General features: G+C 42.9%; 2 protein-coding genes across 3 annotated transcripts; both read right to left on the reverse strand.

The window, feature by feature from the left end:
* Positions 1-292: 292 nt before the first annotated feature.
* On the reverse strand, positions 293-2,870 carry LOC149975716 (zona pellucida sperm-binding protein 3-like). 2 transcript variants are annotated; one of them, XM_090204744.1, is made up of 12 exons: positions 2,800-2,865; positions 2,742-2,757; positions 2,402-2,586; positions 2,222-2,325; positions 1,854-1,945; positions 1,517-1,697; positions 1,243-1,348; positions 1,075-1,163; positions 912-1,003; positions 683-790; positions 523-564; positions 293-429 (listed from the first exon to the last, which is right to left on the reverse strand). In XM_090204744.1, the coding sequence occupies exons 1-11, from the start codon at positions 2,848-2,850 to the stop codon at positions 548-550; spliced, it is 1,041 nt and encodes a 346-aa protein (XP_090060870.1). In that variant the 5' UTR covers positions 2,851-2,865; the 3' UTR covers positions 293-429; positions 523-547. The 2 variants fall into 2 exon arrangements, with proteins under 2 accessions (XP_090060870.1, XP_090060869.1); XM_090204743.1 differs by having other exon boundaries at positions 2,742-2,870.
* A 4,965-nt stretch (positions 2,871-7,835) lies between these two features.
* On the reverse strand, positions 7,836-10,493 carry LOC110493625 (zona pellucida sperm-binding protein 3). The gene is made up of 11 exons (XM_036949614.2): positions 10,292-10,493; positions 9,948-10,132; positions 9,768-9,871; positions 9,400-9,491; positions 9,060-9,240; positions 8,786-8,891; positions 8,618-8,706; positions 8,455-8,546; positions 8,226-8,333; positions 8,066-8,107; positions 7,836-7,972 (listed from the first exon to the last, which is right to left on the reverse strand). The coding sequence occupies exons 1-10, from the start codon at positions 10,359-10,361 to the stop codon at positions 8,091-8,093; spliced, it is 1,044 nt and encodes a 347-aa protein (XP_036805509.2). The 5' UTR covers positions 10,362-10,493; the 3' UTR covers positions 7,836-7,972; positions 8,066-8,090.
* Between the last annotated feature and the right edge of the window lie 9,817 nt (positions 10,494-20,310).

The following is a 20,310-nucleotide window of genomic DNA, read 5'->3' on the forward strand; positions in this document are numbered from 1 at the left end:
GCAGGTTCACTGACAAGCTTTCAAATAGCGTTACCATTGCATGAACACCTGCTGTGACTATCATTAGCAAACTAATTATGCCAAGAGAAGGTGTTAGAGTTCAAGAGTAATCAGGACACTGGGAAGTCCAGAACACAAAGTCGCAAAACACTGAGCAATCTCATTGAGATCTTCCTACAACCAGATGGTCACCTCTTGGCTATTTTGTGTAGATACCGGCTCCGCACTACTGGATTTAGTGTACATCTCATCAGGATCATAACATTTTGACAACCATTAGAAACAAACACCATTGTAAAGTACTCATTTTATTGAAACGTGCTCAAGTCAAAGGACTTCATATCCATACTGGGGATAGTGGAACGTGATGCACCCTTCTTCAGGCCACCTACAATTAGATGGCTGTAGAGACAGAAAAGACAGCCATCCCTGTAACAGGTTGAAGAATTGTTAGTAACATGCATCTCATTGCTGTTGGCATCCATTGCTGTTGGATGTTACAGTAAAATAACCAGCACACACCTGACAAGCAAAGTGTTCCAGACCATTACGCCAACCAGTCAACTGAATACAGAACACAATGACAGATGAGTAGGTTACAGGTTCAAGTTCATTTGGCATCAAAGCTGATACAATTAAAAGCCAAGTGTAAACTATAGTCTTCAATGCCAAAATCACCAACCTTGTTCTACAGTAGGATATTTTACAAATTCACTGGGGATCCGGGTTTCAGAGTTTTCCACTATTGTGAGCGGTCCAAGAACAGAGTTTTGAACCAGGCCCTGGGGTTCTGAGAAAAAATAGATATAAATTACTTCAAGCTGCAGTCCCATCAGAACTCAAGAGTGATCAGCTCAAATGAATATGGAACTACAGTTTAGTCAGGCTTGAAATGAAGTGCCTCAAAATACCTGAATCCACGCCCCTCTTCAACCGAGGCTTGCAACTCGAGTCACAGCACTTGCAGAGGTCACTTTGAGACGGGTCGTCCAGCAGCTCCCATCTATGAATAAAAAAAGTTGGCTGTTGCATTGGCACTAACGTCATTATGGTCGTTATGTGACCAATACTTACCCTCCAGTCTCTTTAATATAGTGGCAGGCCTTCTTTTCGATATCAAAAACCTCAGGGTCCCATGCAACAAGCTTACAATGAATATACACCTGGGGTGAAATAAGAGAACAGTCAAGAGCTACAGTATGAAAACAACCCAGTCATACCGAGAACTTGTGGTCCACTCACTTCCTCGCCTAAGGCAAACTTGAAGGACTGCAGGTAAAGCAGAATAGCAGACGAGTGGTACCTAGGCAGGAACCTGGAGTTCCCAGGCTTCCCATCTGCAAGGCAACTGAAAATGCATTGTGCAATGAGCAGACAAACAGAACTTCCATCCAGCAAATAAGCTAACTTTAAAATGTATTCAATGCTTTTCAACATTTGAGTAGGCCGTTTAGCGCTAGGCAGTCAAAAACCAAAATGTGCACCCTACATGGCCATAGCCAGGTCTGGTACATACCCCTTGTTGGTGATGATGGGGTACACCGGGCTCGCAGACTGCAGTTCTGGTGTTGTGGCCGCCACACACTCCTCCAAGAGCAGCAGCAAGGGCTGATGGTCCTTCTGATCCACTGCTGCCCAGATGGGGATGAAAGAGCCCAGGGGAAACAGGCTGCTCTTAGCCAGACCAGTAAGGTCTTCTACATGCAACAGAGAGGGGAAGGGGCTCAATGCTCATACGTACTGTACAGCCACAGGTTTCAACTAGCTTTGGGCAGTGTCCTCTGCTAAGAATTTCTTTACCAGGTAAGTTGACTGAACATATTCTTACAATAATTGTTGTATGAGTCACTCACCATTGAGGAGTGCCATGTGGAAAACCAATCCTCCATGACCCTCAGCACTACCATAGGCAGGGATAAGGAATGGGGGAATCCATCCCTCAGGTCTACATACAAGGGGGAATGTTTAGTTTAATAATGAAGGTGGCAAAGGCTTAGGAAGATTTGATTCCAACACCATAGCTAGAGTACACTACACCCAATAGAGCCCTAAAACTCAACTCAGTTCCACTGCATTTAAAAAAAATAATTCCCCTCTAATTAGGGACTGATTTAGACCTGGGACACCAGGTGTGTGCAATTAATGATAAAGTAGAACCGAAAGACAGCAGGCGCCAGACCTCTTAGGGTAAGAGTTGAGTAGCCCTGGCATAGCTGGTTACCTTATGTAAACACACTTAATATGGTGACTAATAGCAGCAGGTTTGGGCTTTTGGTTAGGTCTGTAAGTCAGGCTGGTTGAATAGATGTGTTTTTTGCCAGTCACCTGGGGAATAGAAGGAGAAGCATTAGTCGTCGCAGGATCCAAAATGGCATACATTGGGTCAAGAGTTAGACATTACCCGTTTCTTGATGGCACAGCCATTGAGGTTGTAGTGGAATGTCGCCATCCCTTCTCCCGTGGGAAGAACAGAAAATGTGGACGGAACACAGTGTCCAAGGAAAAGACGGGCAGCATGTTCAACCAACTCTGGACTGACCTTCCATGTCACTTTAATGGAGTGTTTCTCACAATCCACATTAAAATCTAAAAATATAAATTTGATAATGTCATCATTCACATCAAGAGCCACCACCACAACTTGGCTAGTCTGTTAGGCGGTCAGCATGAGATAAGTAGCCTATTCAAGTTAACATGGTATCAGCTACATAATCATATTATGTGTTCATTATTAGACGTACCTTCATTGGCAGCGCTTGCTGCTGCTGCTGCTGCTGCTGCTGCTGCTGCTGCTGCTGCTGCTGCTGCTACGACAGCCAAAACAATTGCACATTGCCAAAGGAGAGACATGACTGAATGATCTAGGAGTGCCTACAAACTAGAAATATTTATGGACCAATTGATCCTAATCATCTTAATTCTGAACACCCGTGAGAGGTCAAGGAGCGATAATTATAGACCTAAAAACATACCAACATCATCACTTTTGGTATTTCCTGGTCTGAAAACATCCTTGATTTTTTATGGGTTTTAAAAGTAAAAACGGTAATAGTCACATCTTTTCCCCATAAAGTAGTCTGTAAAGCGTCTCACAAAACACGATGGACGGACAGAATAGTGACTTACACAGGAAATAAAGTTGAATCAAAAAGATTGAACAATCTGGTTTGCTCAATTTGACAGTACCACACTAAGTGTGGATTAGGTATTTTTTTTACATCGTTTTAAAGCGTATTTTATGCGACAGTCAAAATGCTGATCAAGGATAAGGTAAGACCAGCCATTTAATTGGTGGCCAAACCCGCTAGTTTACATACTGAATGATCATCTCATCACCGATCTAGCTGTCTGCCGTAGCTAAATATATGAATAGATCTGAAAAGCGCTATATAGTGGGCATCGCAGCAGGCCATTGGCATACCCGTATAGAATGCAGAGTTCGCTAACGTTAACTATACTGAACCAAAATGTAAACGCCGCAAGCAACAATGAAAGATTTTTCTGAGTTACATTTCATATAAGGATATCAGTCAATTGAATTAAATTCATTAGGCCCCAATCTATGGATTTCACAGGACTGGGCAGGGGCGCAGGCATGGGTGGGACTGGGAGAGCAGGGGTGCAGCAATGGATGGGACTGGGAGGGCAAGTGCGCAGCCACAGGGGAGCCAGGCCAAGCCAATCAGAATGAGTTCTTCCCCACAAAAGGGCTTTATTACAGACAGAAATACTCCTCAGTTTCATCAGCTGTCAGGGTTGCTGGTTTCAGAGGATCCCTCAGGTGAAGAAGCCAGATGTGGACGTCCTGGGCTGGAGTGGTTACACGTGGTTGTGAGGCCGGTTGGACGTACTGCCAAATTCTCTAAAACGACATTGGAGGCGGCTTATGTAGATAAATTAACAGTCAATTCTCTGGCAAAAGCGTTGGTGGACTTTCCCACAGTCAGCATGGCAATTGCATTTTGTATGCTATTTTGTATGCTATTGTATGTGTGAACGATGGCTAGCTCCTCGAATGATCCCAGTCCCTCCCATTGTGCATCTGTTGTAGAAAGAGGCAACGATTCTCAGAACATATGTTCTCTACAAATGTTTTATTTCCTTTTGGATGCAGGTATGTGGTTTTATCTATGTAAAATATGTTATGTATAATAAGGAGAGACTGTATTAATTTTTGTATTCAAAATCATTTTGATGCACTGAGAGAAAGAGGCGACGATTCTCAGAACATATGTGCTCTACAAATGTTTTATTTCCTTTTGGATGCAGATGCAACATGCAGAGAGTGAGTTCTGCTTAATTAAAACTACCTGATCTCCAAAGTCCACGTCTATAGTCTCAATCAACCACACACAACGCAGAGTTACAGCGTTACAGTATAGCACCGGTTACATTGGTGCCTTCTAGTCCCGGATTCATCGTTGATCGACGTCAGCTCAATCACCGCGGCGCTGCTGCTCTAGAGACTAATTATATCATTGATGTACTCTTGCCGCCTTGTGGCAAAAATCGGAACTACAGTCTTTTTTCCTGTTGATTTTTTTTCTGACAACGATGTATTGAGAGCGCTGTTTATAGTTAACCAACATAGAAGTGTGTTCATCAACAGACATTTTAACGTAACATTAGTGGTTTAGTGGCATGGCATCTTATAATGGTGATGAACCCAAATTCACTGCTGGGAGGGGGAGGTTTTTCTCATACTCTGATCAAACCCCTGTAAAGTGTGTAGGTGCAGGAGGTTCCCCCATGTTTTGCTCCACAAAAAAATGGGATGAAAGCCCTTCATCTGGTGTTAATCCAAATGCCCCTGTAGATGGTCTAGCTGAGCTGGTCACTCAGCTAGCCCAGGAAATAGGGAGCTCCATTAGGGAAGAACTACAGAGTGGCAGGTCCAGTACTTATGAGCCACCAGTAAGTACAGAAAAGATAAGTGATCATCATTCAGAGTCGGTAGGATATGTAGATCTCAGTAAAATTAAGTTCATCATGCAATCAGACATAAAGGAACCTCCTACATATAGAGGAGATGTTACAGACAAATGCTCCATTCATGAATGGGAGGAGTTGACGAGAATATACTTGAGGAGGAAGGGATGTCCGGTTGAGGAACAATCAGATGAGATAATTAGTCGATTATCTGGCAAAGCAAGAGACATGGTAAAGATACATTTACACAATGAGACAACAGTTGATCCTACAGAGAAGCCAGAGATTGTATTTGACATTCTGAAACAGAATTTCAGCGAATTGGCCTATTCATGCATGCCCTTGGCTGATTTTTACAATACTAAACCTGTACCCGGAGAGGCTGTTATGGAGTATTGGGTTCGATTGAACAAGGCCGTAGATGTCGCTGACGAGGGCCTTAAGAGACAAGGTAAGAAGATTGACTCCGATGTCGTTAGGATGTTTGTAACATACTGCCCTGACCCCAAACTGGCAGCAGTATTCCAATACAAGTCTGCTGAGAAATGGACTGCGAATGAAGTACAGGAGAGAATCTATGAACATGAACGCCGCAGGAAAGCCACCATGTGTCAATCTACCGCTGTATCCTCAAAGCAAGTAACAGTACATCCCCAGATAACTCCATGTGAAGGCGGGGTCAACTGATAACTGATGTAATTTACTCATGTTACCTTATAACTCTTATATGGCTCTATCATGTGGACAATTGAATATTATTTCTAAGGTGTTTTTCCTGTGGTTCCATTTGTTGCCAACATTTGTTGTTGCCACCAGGTGACATCTCTCATTTAAACATCTTTGGCCAGTGCATACGTGAAAATGATTTCATTTGAATAAAGTGTAAACAGATGATTACAGTTACATAAGTGGCAACAGGGAAACTATGACAACATTGCCATTACTGTTGAAAGTTTCCCTTTTTCTCTCTATTTTTACCCCACGTAGTTTTTTTTTGCATCGATAACGACAAAAAGCAAAGTCTCAAATTTTAAGCAACATTTGGTAAAAAATAATTTATACACGTTTTTCCATTGTATACTCCCAGGGCCACAAGCCATGTATGTTCTCTGTACTCTATGACAGGTTTAAAGTTCATGTTCTGTAGACCTATGACACTGACGCTACATGATACATTTGGCTGTTATTAAAATATAAATCTCAATGCATTTCAGCACACTGATATCATAAATGAGGGTCTATTGCTGTCCTCTTAAAAGCTGGGAAAAAAACACCTTTGCAGAGTGGATGAAGCCAACACATACTGTACCCTACATTATATGAGCATAACACTCATAGGAGTTTCACCTACTCAATCGTTCTCAGAGCGGGAAAGGCAACCAATGAAAAAGAAGAGGAGGCGGGAATACCAAACGGAGAGCAGGCAGGTAGACATGTCACTTGATAGGCAAAATAAACACGTTTGGGAAAAAAGTGAGGGAGGAATAGGAAGTACAAAATTCTGCAGGAGCGAGCAGCATATAAGCAAAGTTGAATATAGTTCTTCATTTTGTGCATTAATGTCCTGTTTCCAGTTAGTCTAATTAACTGAATAAATACTAAATGTTATGCAAGCTAAAATTAGTTAGGTAAAATGTGTTTTCTACGTTGTTAGCAAGCCAACAGTTTAGCCTTAGTTACCAAGCTGCTAGCTAGCTCAACAGTTTCAGCCTTACAGTGCCTTCAGACCTTTGACTTATTCCACATTTTGTGTTGCAGCCTGAATAAAATGTTTAAATATATATTTTTTATATCACCCATCTACACATACCCCATAATGACAAAGTAAAAACATGTTTATAGAAATGTTTGCAAATGTATTGAAAATGAAATAAAGAAATATCTATTACATACCCTGAGTCAATACTTTGTACAAGCACCTTTGGCAGAGATTACAGCAGTGAGTCTTTCTGGGTAAGTCTATAAGAGCTTTCCACACCTCGATTGTGCAATATTTGCCCATTATTCTTTACAGAATTCTTCAAGCTCTGTCAAATTGGTTATCGATCAACAGCAGTGTATATTTGGCCTTGTGTTTTAGGTTATTGTCCTGCTGAATGGTGCGTTTGTCTCCAAGTGTCTGTTGGAAAGCAGACTGAACCAGGTTTTCCTTCAGGATTTTGCCTGTGCTTAGCTCTATTCCATTTATTTTGATCCTAAAATATTCAGTCCTTGCCGATGACACACACCCATAACATGATGCAGCCACCACCATGCTTGGAAAATATGAAGAGTGGTACTCAGTCATGTGGTGTTTGATTTGCCTCAAATATACTGTAATGCTTTGTATTCAGGACATAGTTCACTTTGACCCATTTCTGTACAGTTTTACTTTAGTACCTTATTGCAAACAGGATGCATGTTTCGGAATATTACATTCTGTACAGACTTCCTTCTCTTCACTATAATTTTGGTTAGTATTGTGGAGTAACAATGTACAATGCTGTTGATCCAGCCTCAGTTCTCTCCTATCACAGCCATTAAGCATGGCCATCAGCCACCTACAATCTCTAAACTTGGCTTGTCAATTTGATCTTGGGGTGGGCTACTGCTGAAAAAGTATAGCCGACAATAAGCAGGTTCACTGACAAGCTTTCAAATAGCGTTACCATTGCATGAACACCTGCTGTGACTATCATTAGCAAACTAATTATGCCAAGAGAAGGTGTTAGAGTTCAAGAGTAATCAGGACACTGGGAAGTCCAGAACACAAAGTCGCAAAACACTGAGCAATCTCATTGAGATCTTCCTACAACCAGATGGTCACCTCTTGGCTATTTTGTGTAGATACCGGCTCCGCACTACTGGATTTAGTGTACATCTCATCAGGATCATAACATTTTGACAACCATTAGAAACAAACACCATTGTAAAGTACTCATTTTATTGAAACGTGCTCAAGTCAAAGGACTTCATATCCATACTGGGGATAGTGGAACGTGATGCACCCTTCTTCAGGCCACCTACAATTAGATGGCTGTAGAGACAGAAAAGACAGCCATCCCTGTAACAGGTTGAAGAATTGTTAGTAACATGCATCTCATTGCTGTTGGCATCCATTGCTGTTGGATGTTACAGTAAAATAACCAGCACACACCTGACAAGCAAAGTGTTCCAGACCATTACGCCAACCAGTCAACTGAATACAGAACACAATGACAGATGAGTAGGTTACAGGTTCAAGTTCATTTGGCATCAAAGCTGATACAATTAAAAGCCAAGTGTAAACTATAGTCTTCAATGCCAAAATCACCAACCTTGTTCTACAGTAGGATATTTTACAAATTCACTGGGGATCCGGGTTTCAGAGTTTTCCACTATTGTGAGCGGTCCAAGAACAGAGTTTTGAACCAGGCCCTGGGGTTCTGAGAAAAAATAGATATAAATTACTTCAAGCTGCAGTCCCATCAGAACTCAAGAGTGATCAGCTCAAATGAATATGGAACTACAGTTTAGTCAGGCTTGAAATGAAGTGCCTCAAAATACCTGAATCCACGCCCCTCTTCAACCGAGGCTTGCAACTCGAGTCACAGCACTTGCAGAGGTCACTTTGAGACGGGTCGTCCAGCAGCTCCCATCTATGAATAAAAAAAGTTGGCTGGTGCATTGGCACTAACGTCATTATGGTCGTTATGTGACCAATACTTACCCTCCAGTCTCTTTAATATAGTGGCAGGCCTTCTTTTCGATATCAAAAACCTCAGGGTCCCATGCAACAAGCTTACAATGAATATACACCTGGGGTGAAATAAGAGAACAGTCAAGAGCTACAGTATGAAAACAACCCAGTCATACCGAGAACTTGTGGTCCACTCACTTCCTTGCCTAAGGCAAACTTGAAGGACTGCAGGTAAAGCAGAATAGCAGACGAGTGGTACCTAGGCAGGAACCTGGAGTTCCCAGTCTTCCCATCTGCAAGGCAACTTAAAATGCATTGTGCAATGAGCAGACAAACAGAACTTCCATCCAGCAAATAAGCTAACTTTAAAATGTATTCAATGCTTTTCAACATTTGAGTAGGCCGTTTAGCGCTAGGCAGTCAAAAACCAAAATGTGCACCCTACATGGCCATAGCCAGGTCTGGTACATACCCCTTGTTGGTGATGATGGGGTACACCAGGCTCGCAGACTGCAGTTCTGGTGTTGTGGCCGCCACACACTCCTCCAAGAGCAGCAGCAAGGGCTGATGGTCCTTCTGATCCACTGCTGCCCAGATGGGGATGAAAGAGCCCAGGGGAAACAGGCTGCTCTTAGCCAGACCAGTAAGGTCTTCTACATGCAACAGAGAGGGGAAGGGGCTCAATGCTCATACGTACTGTACAGCCACAGGTTTCAACTAGCTTTGGGCAGTGTCCTCTGCTAAGAATTTCTTTACCAGGTAAGTTGACTGAACATATTCTTACAATAATTGTTGTTGTATGAGTCACTCACCATTGAGGAGTGCCATGTGGAAAACCAATCCTCCATGACCCTCAGCACTACCATAGGCAGGGATAAGGAATGGGGGAATCCATCCCTCAGGTCTACATACAAGGGGGAATGTTTAGTTTAATAATGAAGGTGGCAAAGGCTTAGGAAGATTTGATTCCAACACCATAGCTAGAGTACACTACACCCAATAGAGCCCTAAAACTCAACTCAGTTCCACTGCATTTAAAAAAAATAATTCCCCTCTAATTAGGGACTGATTTAGACCTGGGACACCAGGTGTGTGCAATTAATGATAAAGTAGAACCGAAAGACAGCAGGCACCAGACCTCTTAGGGTAAGAGTTGAGTAGCCCTGGCATAGCTGGTTACCTTATGTAAACACACTTAATATGGTGACTAATAGCAGCAGGTTTGGGCTTTTGGTTAGGTCTGTAAGTCAGGCTGGTTGAATAGATGTGTTTTTTGCCAGTCACCTGGGGAATAGAAGGAGAAGCATTAGTCGTCGCAGGATCCAAAATGGCATACATTGGGTCAAGAGTTAGACATTACCCGTTTCTTGATGGCACAGCCATTGAGGTTGTAGTGGAATGTCGCCATCCCTTCTCCCGTGGGAAGAACAGAAAATGTGGACGGAACACAGTGTCCAAGGAAAAGACGGGCAGCATGTTCAACCAACTCTGGACTGACCTTCCATGTCACTTTAATGGAGTGTTTCTCACAATCCACATTAAAATCTAAAAATATAAATTTGATAATGTCATCATTCACATCTCAAGAGCCAACACCACAACTTGGCTAGTCTGTTAGGCGGTCAGCATGAGATAAGTAGCCTATTCAAGTTAACATGGTATCAGCGCTACATAATCATATTATGCGTTCATTATTAGACGTACCTTCATTGGCAGCGCTTGCTGCTGCTACGACGACAGCCAAAACAATTGCACATTGCCACAGGAGAGACATGACTGAATGATCTAGGAGTGCCTACAAACTAGAAATATTTATGGACCAATTGATCCTAATCATCTTAATTCTGAACACCCGTGAGAGGTCAAGGAGCGATAATTATAGACCTAAAAACTTACCAACATCATCACTTTTGGTATTTCCGGGTCTGAAAACATCCTTGAATTTTTATGGGTTTTAAAAGTAAAAACTGTAATAGTCACATCTTTTCCCCATAAAGTAGTCTGTAAAGCGTCTCACAAAACACGATGGACGGACAGAATAGTGACTTACACAGGAAATAAAGTTGAATCAAAAAGATTGAACAATCTGGTTTGCTCAATTTGACAGTACCACACTAAGTGTGGATTAGGTATTTTTTTTACATCGTTTTAAAGCGTATTTTATGCGACAGTCAAAATGCTGATCAAGGATAAGGAAAGACCAGCCATTTAATTGGTGGCCAAACCCGCTAGTTTACATACTGAATGATCATCTCATCACCGATCTAGCTGTCTGCCGTAGCTAAATATATGAATAGATCTGAAAAGCGCTATATAGTGGGCATCGCAGCAGGCCATTGGCATACCCGTATAGAATGCAGAGTTCGCTAACGTTAACTATACTGAACCAAAATGTAAACGCCGCAAGCAACAATGAAAGATTTTTCTGAGTTACATTTCATATAAGGATATCAGTCAATTGAATTAAATTCATTAGGCCCCAATCTATGGATTTCTCAGGACTGGGCAGGGGCGCAGGCATGGGTGGGACTGGGAGAGCTGGGGTGCAGCAATGGATGGGAATGGGAGGGCAAGTGCGCAGCCACAGGGGAGCCAGGCCAAGCCAATCAGAATGAGTTCTTCCCCACAAAAGGGCTTTATTACAGACAGAAATACTCCTCAGTTTCATCAGCTGTCAGGGTTGCTGGTTTCAGAGGATCCCTCAGGTGAAGAAGCCAGATGTGGACGTCCTGGGCTGGAGTGGTTACACGTGGTTGTGAGGCCGGTTGGACGTACTGCCAAATTCTCTAAAACGACATTGGAGGCGGCTTATGTAGAGAAATTAACAGTCAATTCTCTGGCAAAAGCGTTGGTGGACTTTCCCACAGTCAGCATGGCAATTGCATTTTGTATGCTATTTTGTATGCTATTGTATGTGTGAACGATGGCTAGCTCCTCGAATGATCCCAGTCCCTCCTATTGTGCATCTGTTGTAGAAAGAGGCAACGATTCTCAGAACAGATGTTCTCTACAAATGTTTTATTTCCTTTTGGATGCAGGTATGTGGTTTTATCTATGTAAAATATGTTATGTATAATAAGGAGAGACTGTATTAATTTTTGTATTCAAAATCATTTTGATGCACTGAGAGAAAGAGGCGACGATTCTCAGAACATATGTGCTCTACAAATGTTTTATTTCCTTTTGGATGCAGATGCAACATGCAGAGAGTGAGTTCTGCTTAATTAAAACTACCTGATCTCCAAAGTCCACGTCTATAGTCTCAATCAACCACACACAACGCAGAGTTACAGCGTTACAGTATAGCACCGGTTACATTGGTGCCTTCTAGTCCCGGATTCATCGTTGATCGACGTCAGCTCAATCACCGCGGCGCTGCTGCTCTAGAGACTAATTATATCATTGATGTACTCTTGCCGCCTTGTGGCAAAAATCGGAACTACAGTCTTTTTTCCTGTTGATTTTTTTTCTGACAACGATGTATTGAGAGCGCTGTTTATAGTTAACCAACATAGAAGTGTGTTCATCAACAGACATTTTAACGTAACATTAGTGGTTTAGTGGCATGGCATCTTATAATGGTGATGAACCCAAATTCACTGCTGGGAGGGGGAGGTTTTTCTCATACTCTGATCAAACCCCTGTAAAGTGTGTAGGTGCAGGAGGTTCCCCCATGTTTTGCTCCACAAAAAAATGGGATGAAAGCCCTTCATCTGGTGTTAATCCAAATGCCCCTGTAGATGGTCTAGCTGAGCTGGTCACTCAGCTAGCCCAGGAAATAGGGAGCTCCATTAGGGAAGAACTACAGAGTGGCAGGTCCAGTACTTATGAGCCACCAGTAAGTACAGAAAAGATAAGTGATCATCATTCAGAGTCGGTAGGATATGTAGATCTCAGTAAAATTAAGTTCATCATGCAATCAGACATAAAGGAACCTCCTACATATAGAGGAGATGTTACAGACAAATGCTCCATTCATGAATGGGAGGAGTTGATGAGAATATACTTGAGGAGGAAGGGATGTCCGGTTGAGGAACAATCAGATGAGATAATTAGTCGATTATCTGGCAAAGCAAGAGACATGGTCAAGATAAATTTACACAATGAGACAACAGTTGATCCTACAGAGAAGCCAGAGATTGTATTTGACATTCTGAAACAGAATTTCAGCGAATTGGCCTATTCATGCATGCCCTTGGCTGATTTTTACAATACTAAACCTGTACCCGGAGAGGCTGTTATGGAGTATTGGGTTCGATTGAACAAGGCCGTAGATGTCGCTGACGAGGGCCTTAAGAGACAAGGTAAGAAGATTGACTCCGATGTCGTTAGGATGTTTGTAACATACTGCCCTGACTCCAAACTGGCAGCAGTATTCCAATACAAGTCTGCTGAGAAATGGACTGCGAGTGAAGTACGGGAGAGAATCTATGAACATGAACGCCGCAGGAAAGCCACCATGTGTCAATCTACCGCTGTATCCTCAAAGCAAGTAACAGTACATCCCCAGATAACTCCATGTGAAGGCGGGGTCAATGCTGGTGCGTGCAGTGACACTTCTCTCACATCAAGCGCCAAACAAGATGGGCAGAGTGCAAGTATCGAGAGACTCATTCACCTGCTTGAGAGAGAAGAGCATAGAGAAGAGCATACCACCCGTTATGGTTTCACAGACACAGGCCAAGGCACCATCTTGATCCCAGCCCTCCAGGCGTAGGGAATGCAGGGTTTGTGGCTCAACAGATCACTCCACTGTGATGCACTGTAGACATGAGAACCTGTGCCTCCGGTGCTTTTCCCCAGATCATTGGAAGTCAAATTGTCCTAAACCGGGGGAACGCTATGCCAATCCCGGTGGTGAGAGACGCCCACCACAACAGCAGAGAAACTCACCACCACAGCAGCAACCGTTAAACTGACACACCCACAGGTGAAGGGGGGAAATGTGGGTGTTCAACTGTCTACCCCCAAGAAAGAATTTGATGATCTCGAGAAAACGTATGAGATTTTGTGCTCTAATGCGAAAGAAGGAGAGAAAATTGTTATGTTAGGTTCACAAGAGGTTGAGGCTTTTTCAGATTTGTTTTACACCTCTGTGTCTGTACATGGGAAAGTGCAGCTTAAGGGCATGCTTGACACTGGGTCAATGGCCTGTACATTGAGTGAACATGCGGAGCAGAGACTTTTGGAAGCAGGTGCCCTTCCTCAGCATTGTCAGCCTCCCACAGAATTAGTATTAGTGGGGTGTGGGGGTAAGAAGACCTCAACAAAGTGTTTATATGATTTGGAGATGCAAATCTATGGGATTGATGTTAAAGTGCCCACTCTAGTTGTCCCTGGACAGCGTGATGATCTCATCCTGGGATCGAATGTCATTAAGCATCTATTGCATGAGATGAAAGGCACTGACGAATACTGGAAGCTCGTCAACAACATGGATGGCCAGACCCACTCCCCAGCGGGTGAGCAGTTTCTGCAGATGATGACAAGTGTCACAAGATGGAAGGGACAGCAAGTCGATGGCAAGGTTGGGACAGTGAAGCTCACTCAAGCTGTGACTCTTTCGCCCAAGACTGAACACTTAGTTTGGGGTAAACTTCCTAAAAATGTGGCATTGTCTCCAGGCAGCACTGTAATAGTCAAACCTACCAGGTCAAAGGTCATGCCCAGAAACATACTCGTGGGTAGAGTTATTACACCTATGTGGGGAGATGGCTGGGTCCCTTTAAAGGTAGTAAACTGTTCTGACAAACATCTCACCCTAAGACGTAACATGAAGTTGGCAGATGTGTCTACATGCTTGGCTGTTGAGGATGCAACAATCTTTCAGGGCCTTCATGAAGTGAGGAAAACCCCAATGGAACAGAAGCAGGATGACAATGGTTGCCAAAATCTGAAACAAAGACTGTCTGATCTAGGATTAGTAGACATTGTCATTGATGGATGCCAGGTAACTGACCAGTGGAAGGAAAAGCTTGTGAATACCATCACAAAATATGAAGAGATCTTCTCAAGACATAATCTGGACTGCGGAGAAGCCAGGGATTATGTTCAACGTATCCACCTGGTTGATGACAGACCCTTCCGGCTACCATACAGAAGAATTCCGCCTGCTCATTACCTGAAGCTGAGGAAGGTATTGACAGATATGGAAGAAGTAGGTCTTATACGCAAGTTAGTTAGTGAGTATGCCTCCCCTTTAGTCATGGCATGGAAGAAAGACGGGAGTCTGAGGTTATGCACTGACTTCAGGTGGATGAATGCACGAACGGTGAAGGACGCTCATCCCCTTCCTCATAAAGCAAATTGCTTGGTGGCAGTGAATTTTTCAGCACCATGGACTTGACCTCAGGATTTTATAACATTCCAGTTCATGAAGAGGACAAGAAGTACACAGCCTTTACCACACCGATGGGACTTTATGAGTACAATCGCATGCCACAAGGTCTGTGTAACAGCCCGGCCTCTTTCATGAGAATGATGTTAAGTATATTTGGGGACCTAAACTTCTCAAATCTCCTTTGTTACCTAGATGACTTGTTGGTCTTTGCACCCACCGAGGAACAGGCTCTACAGCGACTTAAAGTTGTGTTTAGCCGTCTAAGAGCCAACAATTTCAAACTAGGACCCCAAAAATGCCACTTCCTACGAAGAACAGTGAAATTCCTCGGATATATTAAGAGGACAGTGTGTCAGTGGATCCTGAGAAGGTGGAGGCCATTGCCAAGATGAGCCATGCTCAGCTGATGGAGGCAGATGGCTGCACTCCCTCTGCTCGGAGGCTGAAATCCTTCTTGGGTATGGTATTATATTACCAGCACTTCATTCCTGACTGTTCTGCTATAGCCAGACCTTTGTTTGCACTCACTGGGGGTCAAAAGAGAAGAGGAAGAGATGGGAAGAAGGGCAACAGTGGGATTTTCCGGAAGCTGAAGCTATCGGATTAGCCTGAGGAGTGTGTCGTTGCATTCCAGAAGCTGAAGGATGCTCTTTTGAATTGTGTCGTGCTAGCTCACCCTGATTTCGAGAGGCTGTTCATTCTCTTCACTGACGCTTCCTAGGATGGTCTTGGGGCTGTGCTTTGCCAAGTACTTGAAGGTCAAGATAAGGCAAGGCCAATAGCATTTGCGAGCAAGACCCTGAGTAAGTCGCAGAGAAGGTATCCGGCACACAGACTTGAATTTCTAGCACTGAAATGGAGTGTGTGTGAGAAATTCAGTCACTGGCTTAAGGGGCACAAGTTCACTGTCTGGACAGATAGTAACCCATTAACGTACATCATGACAAAACCCAAGCTGGACGCTTGCGAGCAAAGATGGGTTGCCAAGCTGGCACCGTACAACTTTGATTTGAAGCGTATCCCAGGCAGCAAGAATACAGTAGCAGATGCACTGAGCCGCGACCCCTTCGCAGTGACTGTCGCGCAGAGACACTTCTGTCTGAGGCTGTTGGGACGTTGAATGATGATGTCCAAGATGCCTTCCGTTGGGCTTCTTATCCCCAGGAGATAACCTCCTTGACCACTGCTGAAGTGAAGGCCATAAGTCAGCTCCATATCGACTGGGAATGCTCAACGGAGATGCAAGCAATCCAGCTTGGTTCCAACACCCAACAGCTGCTTTCTCCTGGTATTGACACTTTGCCTGAACTCTCGCACGAGGAACTTCGAGATCTCCAGCTGCAAGACTCTGTGACTTCCAAGGTCATCCCTTTCGTCTTCAATAAGAAACGGCCCACCAGACGAGATTGATACAATGTTTCTTCTAAAGTGTTGTTGCTGATGAAACAGTGGGACCGCTTGATCCTAAGAGAGGGAGTTCTGTATCGTGTCATTAAGGAGAGTCACACAAACCGGAGAAAGTTCCAGTATGTCTTGCCAGAGGTGTTGAGACTCAAAGCGATGACTGGCATTCACGACCTTGCAGGACTTCAAGGCCAAGCTAGAACTCTAGCTCTGGCCAGACAGATATTTTTCTGGCCTGCAATGGAGAGAGACATCAAGGAGTATGTGCGCTGCTGCCAGAGATGCGTTCTAGCAAAGACTCCAGAGCCAGCGGCTAGAGCCCCGTTAGAGAGCATCAAAACTTGCTCTCCCATGGAGTTGGTGTGTTTGGATTTTTGGACAGCGGAAGACCGTAAGAAGAACTCAGTTGATGTTCTGGTGGTGACTGACCACTTCACTAAACTTGCCCATGCATGGCCATGCAGAAACCAGACAGCCAAGCAAGTAGCTCGTAATCTGTGGGATCATGTCTTCTGTGTCTACGGATTTGCATCAAGAATCCACACTGATCAGGGCGCAAATTTTGAGAGTGAGCTAATAGCAGAACTGCTTAAACTCAGTAACTGTTTTAAAGTGACCATTGGCCTCTTGGTGAAATCCCTGAGTGGTTTCCTTCCTCTCCGGAAACTGAGTTAGGAAGGACGCCTGTATCTTTGTAGTGACTGAGTGTATTGATACCTCACCCAACGTGTAATTAATAACTTCACCATGCTCAAAGGGATATTCAACATCTGCTTTTGTATTGTTGTTGACCCATCTACCAATGGGCACACTTCTTTGCGAGGCACTGGAAAACCTCTCTGGTCTTTGTGGTTGCATCTGTGTTTGAATTTCACTGTTCGACTGAGGGACCTTACAGGTAATTGTATGTGTGTGGGGTACAGAGATGAGATAGTTATTAAATAATGACGTCAAACACTGTTAATGTACACAGAGTGAGTCCATTCAACTTATTATTTGACTTGTTATGCAAATGTTTACTCCTGAACTGTTACTTAGGCTTTCCATAACAAAGGGGTTGAATACTTATTGACTCATTGACTTATTGGCTTATTGACATTTCAGCTTTTCATTTTTCATTTGTAAAAATCTCTAAAAACCTCATGCTATTATGGTGTTTAGGCCAGTGACACAAAATCTGAATTTAATACATGCGGAAAAAGTCAAGGGATGTGAATACTTTGAATACTTTTTTAATACTTTCTGAAGGCACTGTAGGTTACTAAGCTCGCTTGCTAATAAACAATTTAACCCTGCAGGCTAACTAACCCGATATATAGTATATGTTGCTGTTCTAGCAGCAGCATGAATGAACAGGGTGTGCTGCTGCTCTTGGAACAGAAATGTGTTAACCACAGTAGATATTGCTGTAACGAGCTGGGTCAGCTCTGGATGGAATTGGGTGTGAGTGAACACACCGTGTTTGGACACATTCAGCTCATCATACAGAGGGAGACCACCTGCCAGTAGTTTTTTTTGTAGATCTTGTGTAGTAGTGATCAGTAGTAATTCAGTAGTACTTTTTCATTAGGGAGACAGTATGTCACAACACACACTCACTCTATAAACAATTGTTTATATTTAACCTGAATCCAATCGAGAATCTGTGGACTCTGTCCATAGGACAACAATCAGTCGTATATTGCACAAATCTGGCCTTTATGGAAGAGTGGCAAGAAGAAAGCCATTTCTTAAAGATATCCATATAAAGTGTTGTTTAAAGTTTGCCACAAGCCACCTGGGAGACACACCAAACATGTGGAAGAAGGTGCTCTGGTCAGATGAAACCAAAATTGAACTTTTTGGCAACAATGCAAAACGTTATGTTTGGCGTAAAAGCAACACAGCTCATCACCCTGAACACACCATCCCCACTGTCAAACATGGTGGTGGCAGCATCATGGTTTGGGCCTGCTTTTCTTCAGCAGGGACATGGAAGATGGTTAAAATTGATGGGAAGATGGATGGAGCCAAATACAGGACCATTCTGGAAGAAAACCTGATGGAGTCTGCAAAAGACCTGAGACTGGGACCGAGATTTGTCTTCCAACAAGACAATGATCCAAAACATAAAGCAAAATCTACAATGGAATGGTTCAAAAATAAACATATCCAAGTGTTAGAATGGCCAAGTCAAAGTCCAGACCTGAATCCAATCGAGAATCTGTGGAAAGAACTGAAAACTGCTGTTCACAAATGCTCTCCATCCAACCTCACTGAGCTCGAGCTGTTTTGCAAGGAGGAATGGGAAAAAATGTCAGTCTCTCGATGTGTAAAACTGATAGAGACATACCCCAAGCGACTTACAGCTGTAATCGCAGCAAAAGGTGGCGCTACAAAGTATTAACTTAAGGGGGCTGAATAATTTTGCACGCCCAATTTTTCAGTTTTTGATTTGTTAAAAAAGTTTGAAATATCCAATAAATGTCGTTCCACTTCATGACTATGTCCCACTTGTTGTTGATTCTTCACAAAAAAATACAGTTTTATATCTTTATGTTTGAAGCTTGAAATGTGGCAAAAGGTCGCAAAGTTCAAGGGGGCCGAATACTTTCGCAAGGCACTGTATTTATATATATACATATACTACCGTTTGGGGTCACTTAGAAATGTCTTTGTTTTCATTGAAAACATACATGAAATTAGTTGCAAAATGGGAAATATAGTCAAGATGTTGACAAGGTAATGATTTATTTTTTATTGAAATAATAATTGTGTCCTAACTTTGCTTTCGTCAAAGAGTCCTCCATTAGCTGCAATTCCAGCCTTGCAGACCTTTGGCATTCTAGTTGTCAATTTGTTGAAGTAATCTGAAGAGATTTCACCTCATGCTTCCTGAAGCCCCTCCCACACGTTGGATTGGCTGGATGGGCACTTCTTACTTACCATACGGTCAAGCTGCTCCCACAACAGCTTGATAGGGTTGAGATCTGGTGACTGTGCTGGCCACTCCATTATAGACAGAATACCAGCTGACTGCTTCTTAACCTAAATAGTTCTTGCATAGTTTGGAAATGTGCTTTGGGTCATTGTCCTGCTGTAGGAGGAAATTGGTCCAATTAAGCGCCGTCCACAGGGTATGGCATGGCGTTGCAAAATGGAGTGATAGCCTTCCTTCTTCAAGATCCCTTTTACCCTGTACAAATCTCCCACTTTACCACCACCAAAGCACCCCCAGAGCTTCATATTGCCTCCACCATGCTTGACAGATAGCGTCAAGCACTCCTCCATCATCTTTAAATTTTTTCTGCAACTCACAAATGTTCTTCTTTGTGATCCGGACACCTCAAACTTAGATTAGTCTGTCCATAACACTTTTTTCCTATCTTCCTCTGTCCGGTGTCTATGTTCTTTTTCCCATCTTAATCTTTTATTTTTATTGGCCAGTCTGAGATATGACTTTTTCTTTGCAACTCTGACTAGAAGACCAGCATCCCGGAGTCGCCTCTTTACTGTTGACGTTGAGACTGGTGTTTTGCGGGTACTATTTAATGTAGCTGCCAGTTGAGGACTTGTGAGAGGTGTCTGTTTCTCAAACTAGACACTCTAATCTACTTGTCCTCTTGCTCAGTTGTGCAAAAAAAAGTTTAAAAAGTTTGAAATATCCAAGAAATGTCATTCCACTTCATGATTGTGTCCCACTTGTTGTTGATTCTTCACAAAAAAATACAGTTTTATATCTTTATGTTTGAAGCCTGAAATGTGGCAAAAGGTCGCAAAGTTCAAGGGGGCCGATTTTGACTAAGTGCAGTGGCTAAATGGCTAATATAATTGTCAAAATACAATTTCCATTCTAATCCTTTAGCCACAATGGCGAGTGGTGAAATGTTATTCTTGACGCATACAAATCCAATGTCCAGAGATTGATTCAAGTTGAAAAATAATAATATATTTATTTGTCGTTCTTCTGGACACAAAAATGTATAGAATTTTACCAAAA

Source organism: Oncorhynchus mykiss, chromosome 17 (assembly GCF_057628025.1).
Source record: "Oncorhynchus mykiss isolate SJ-2025 chromosome 17, ASM5762802v1, whole genome shotgun sequence".
Lineage (NCBI taxonomy): Eukaryota > Metazoa > Chordata > Actinopteri > Salmoniformes > Salmonidae > Oncorhynchus > Oncorhynchus mykiss.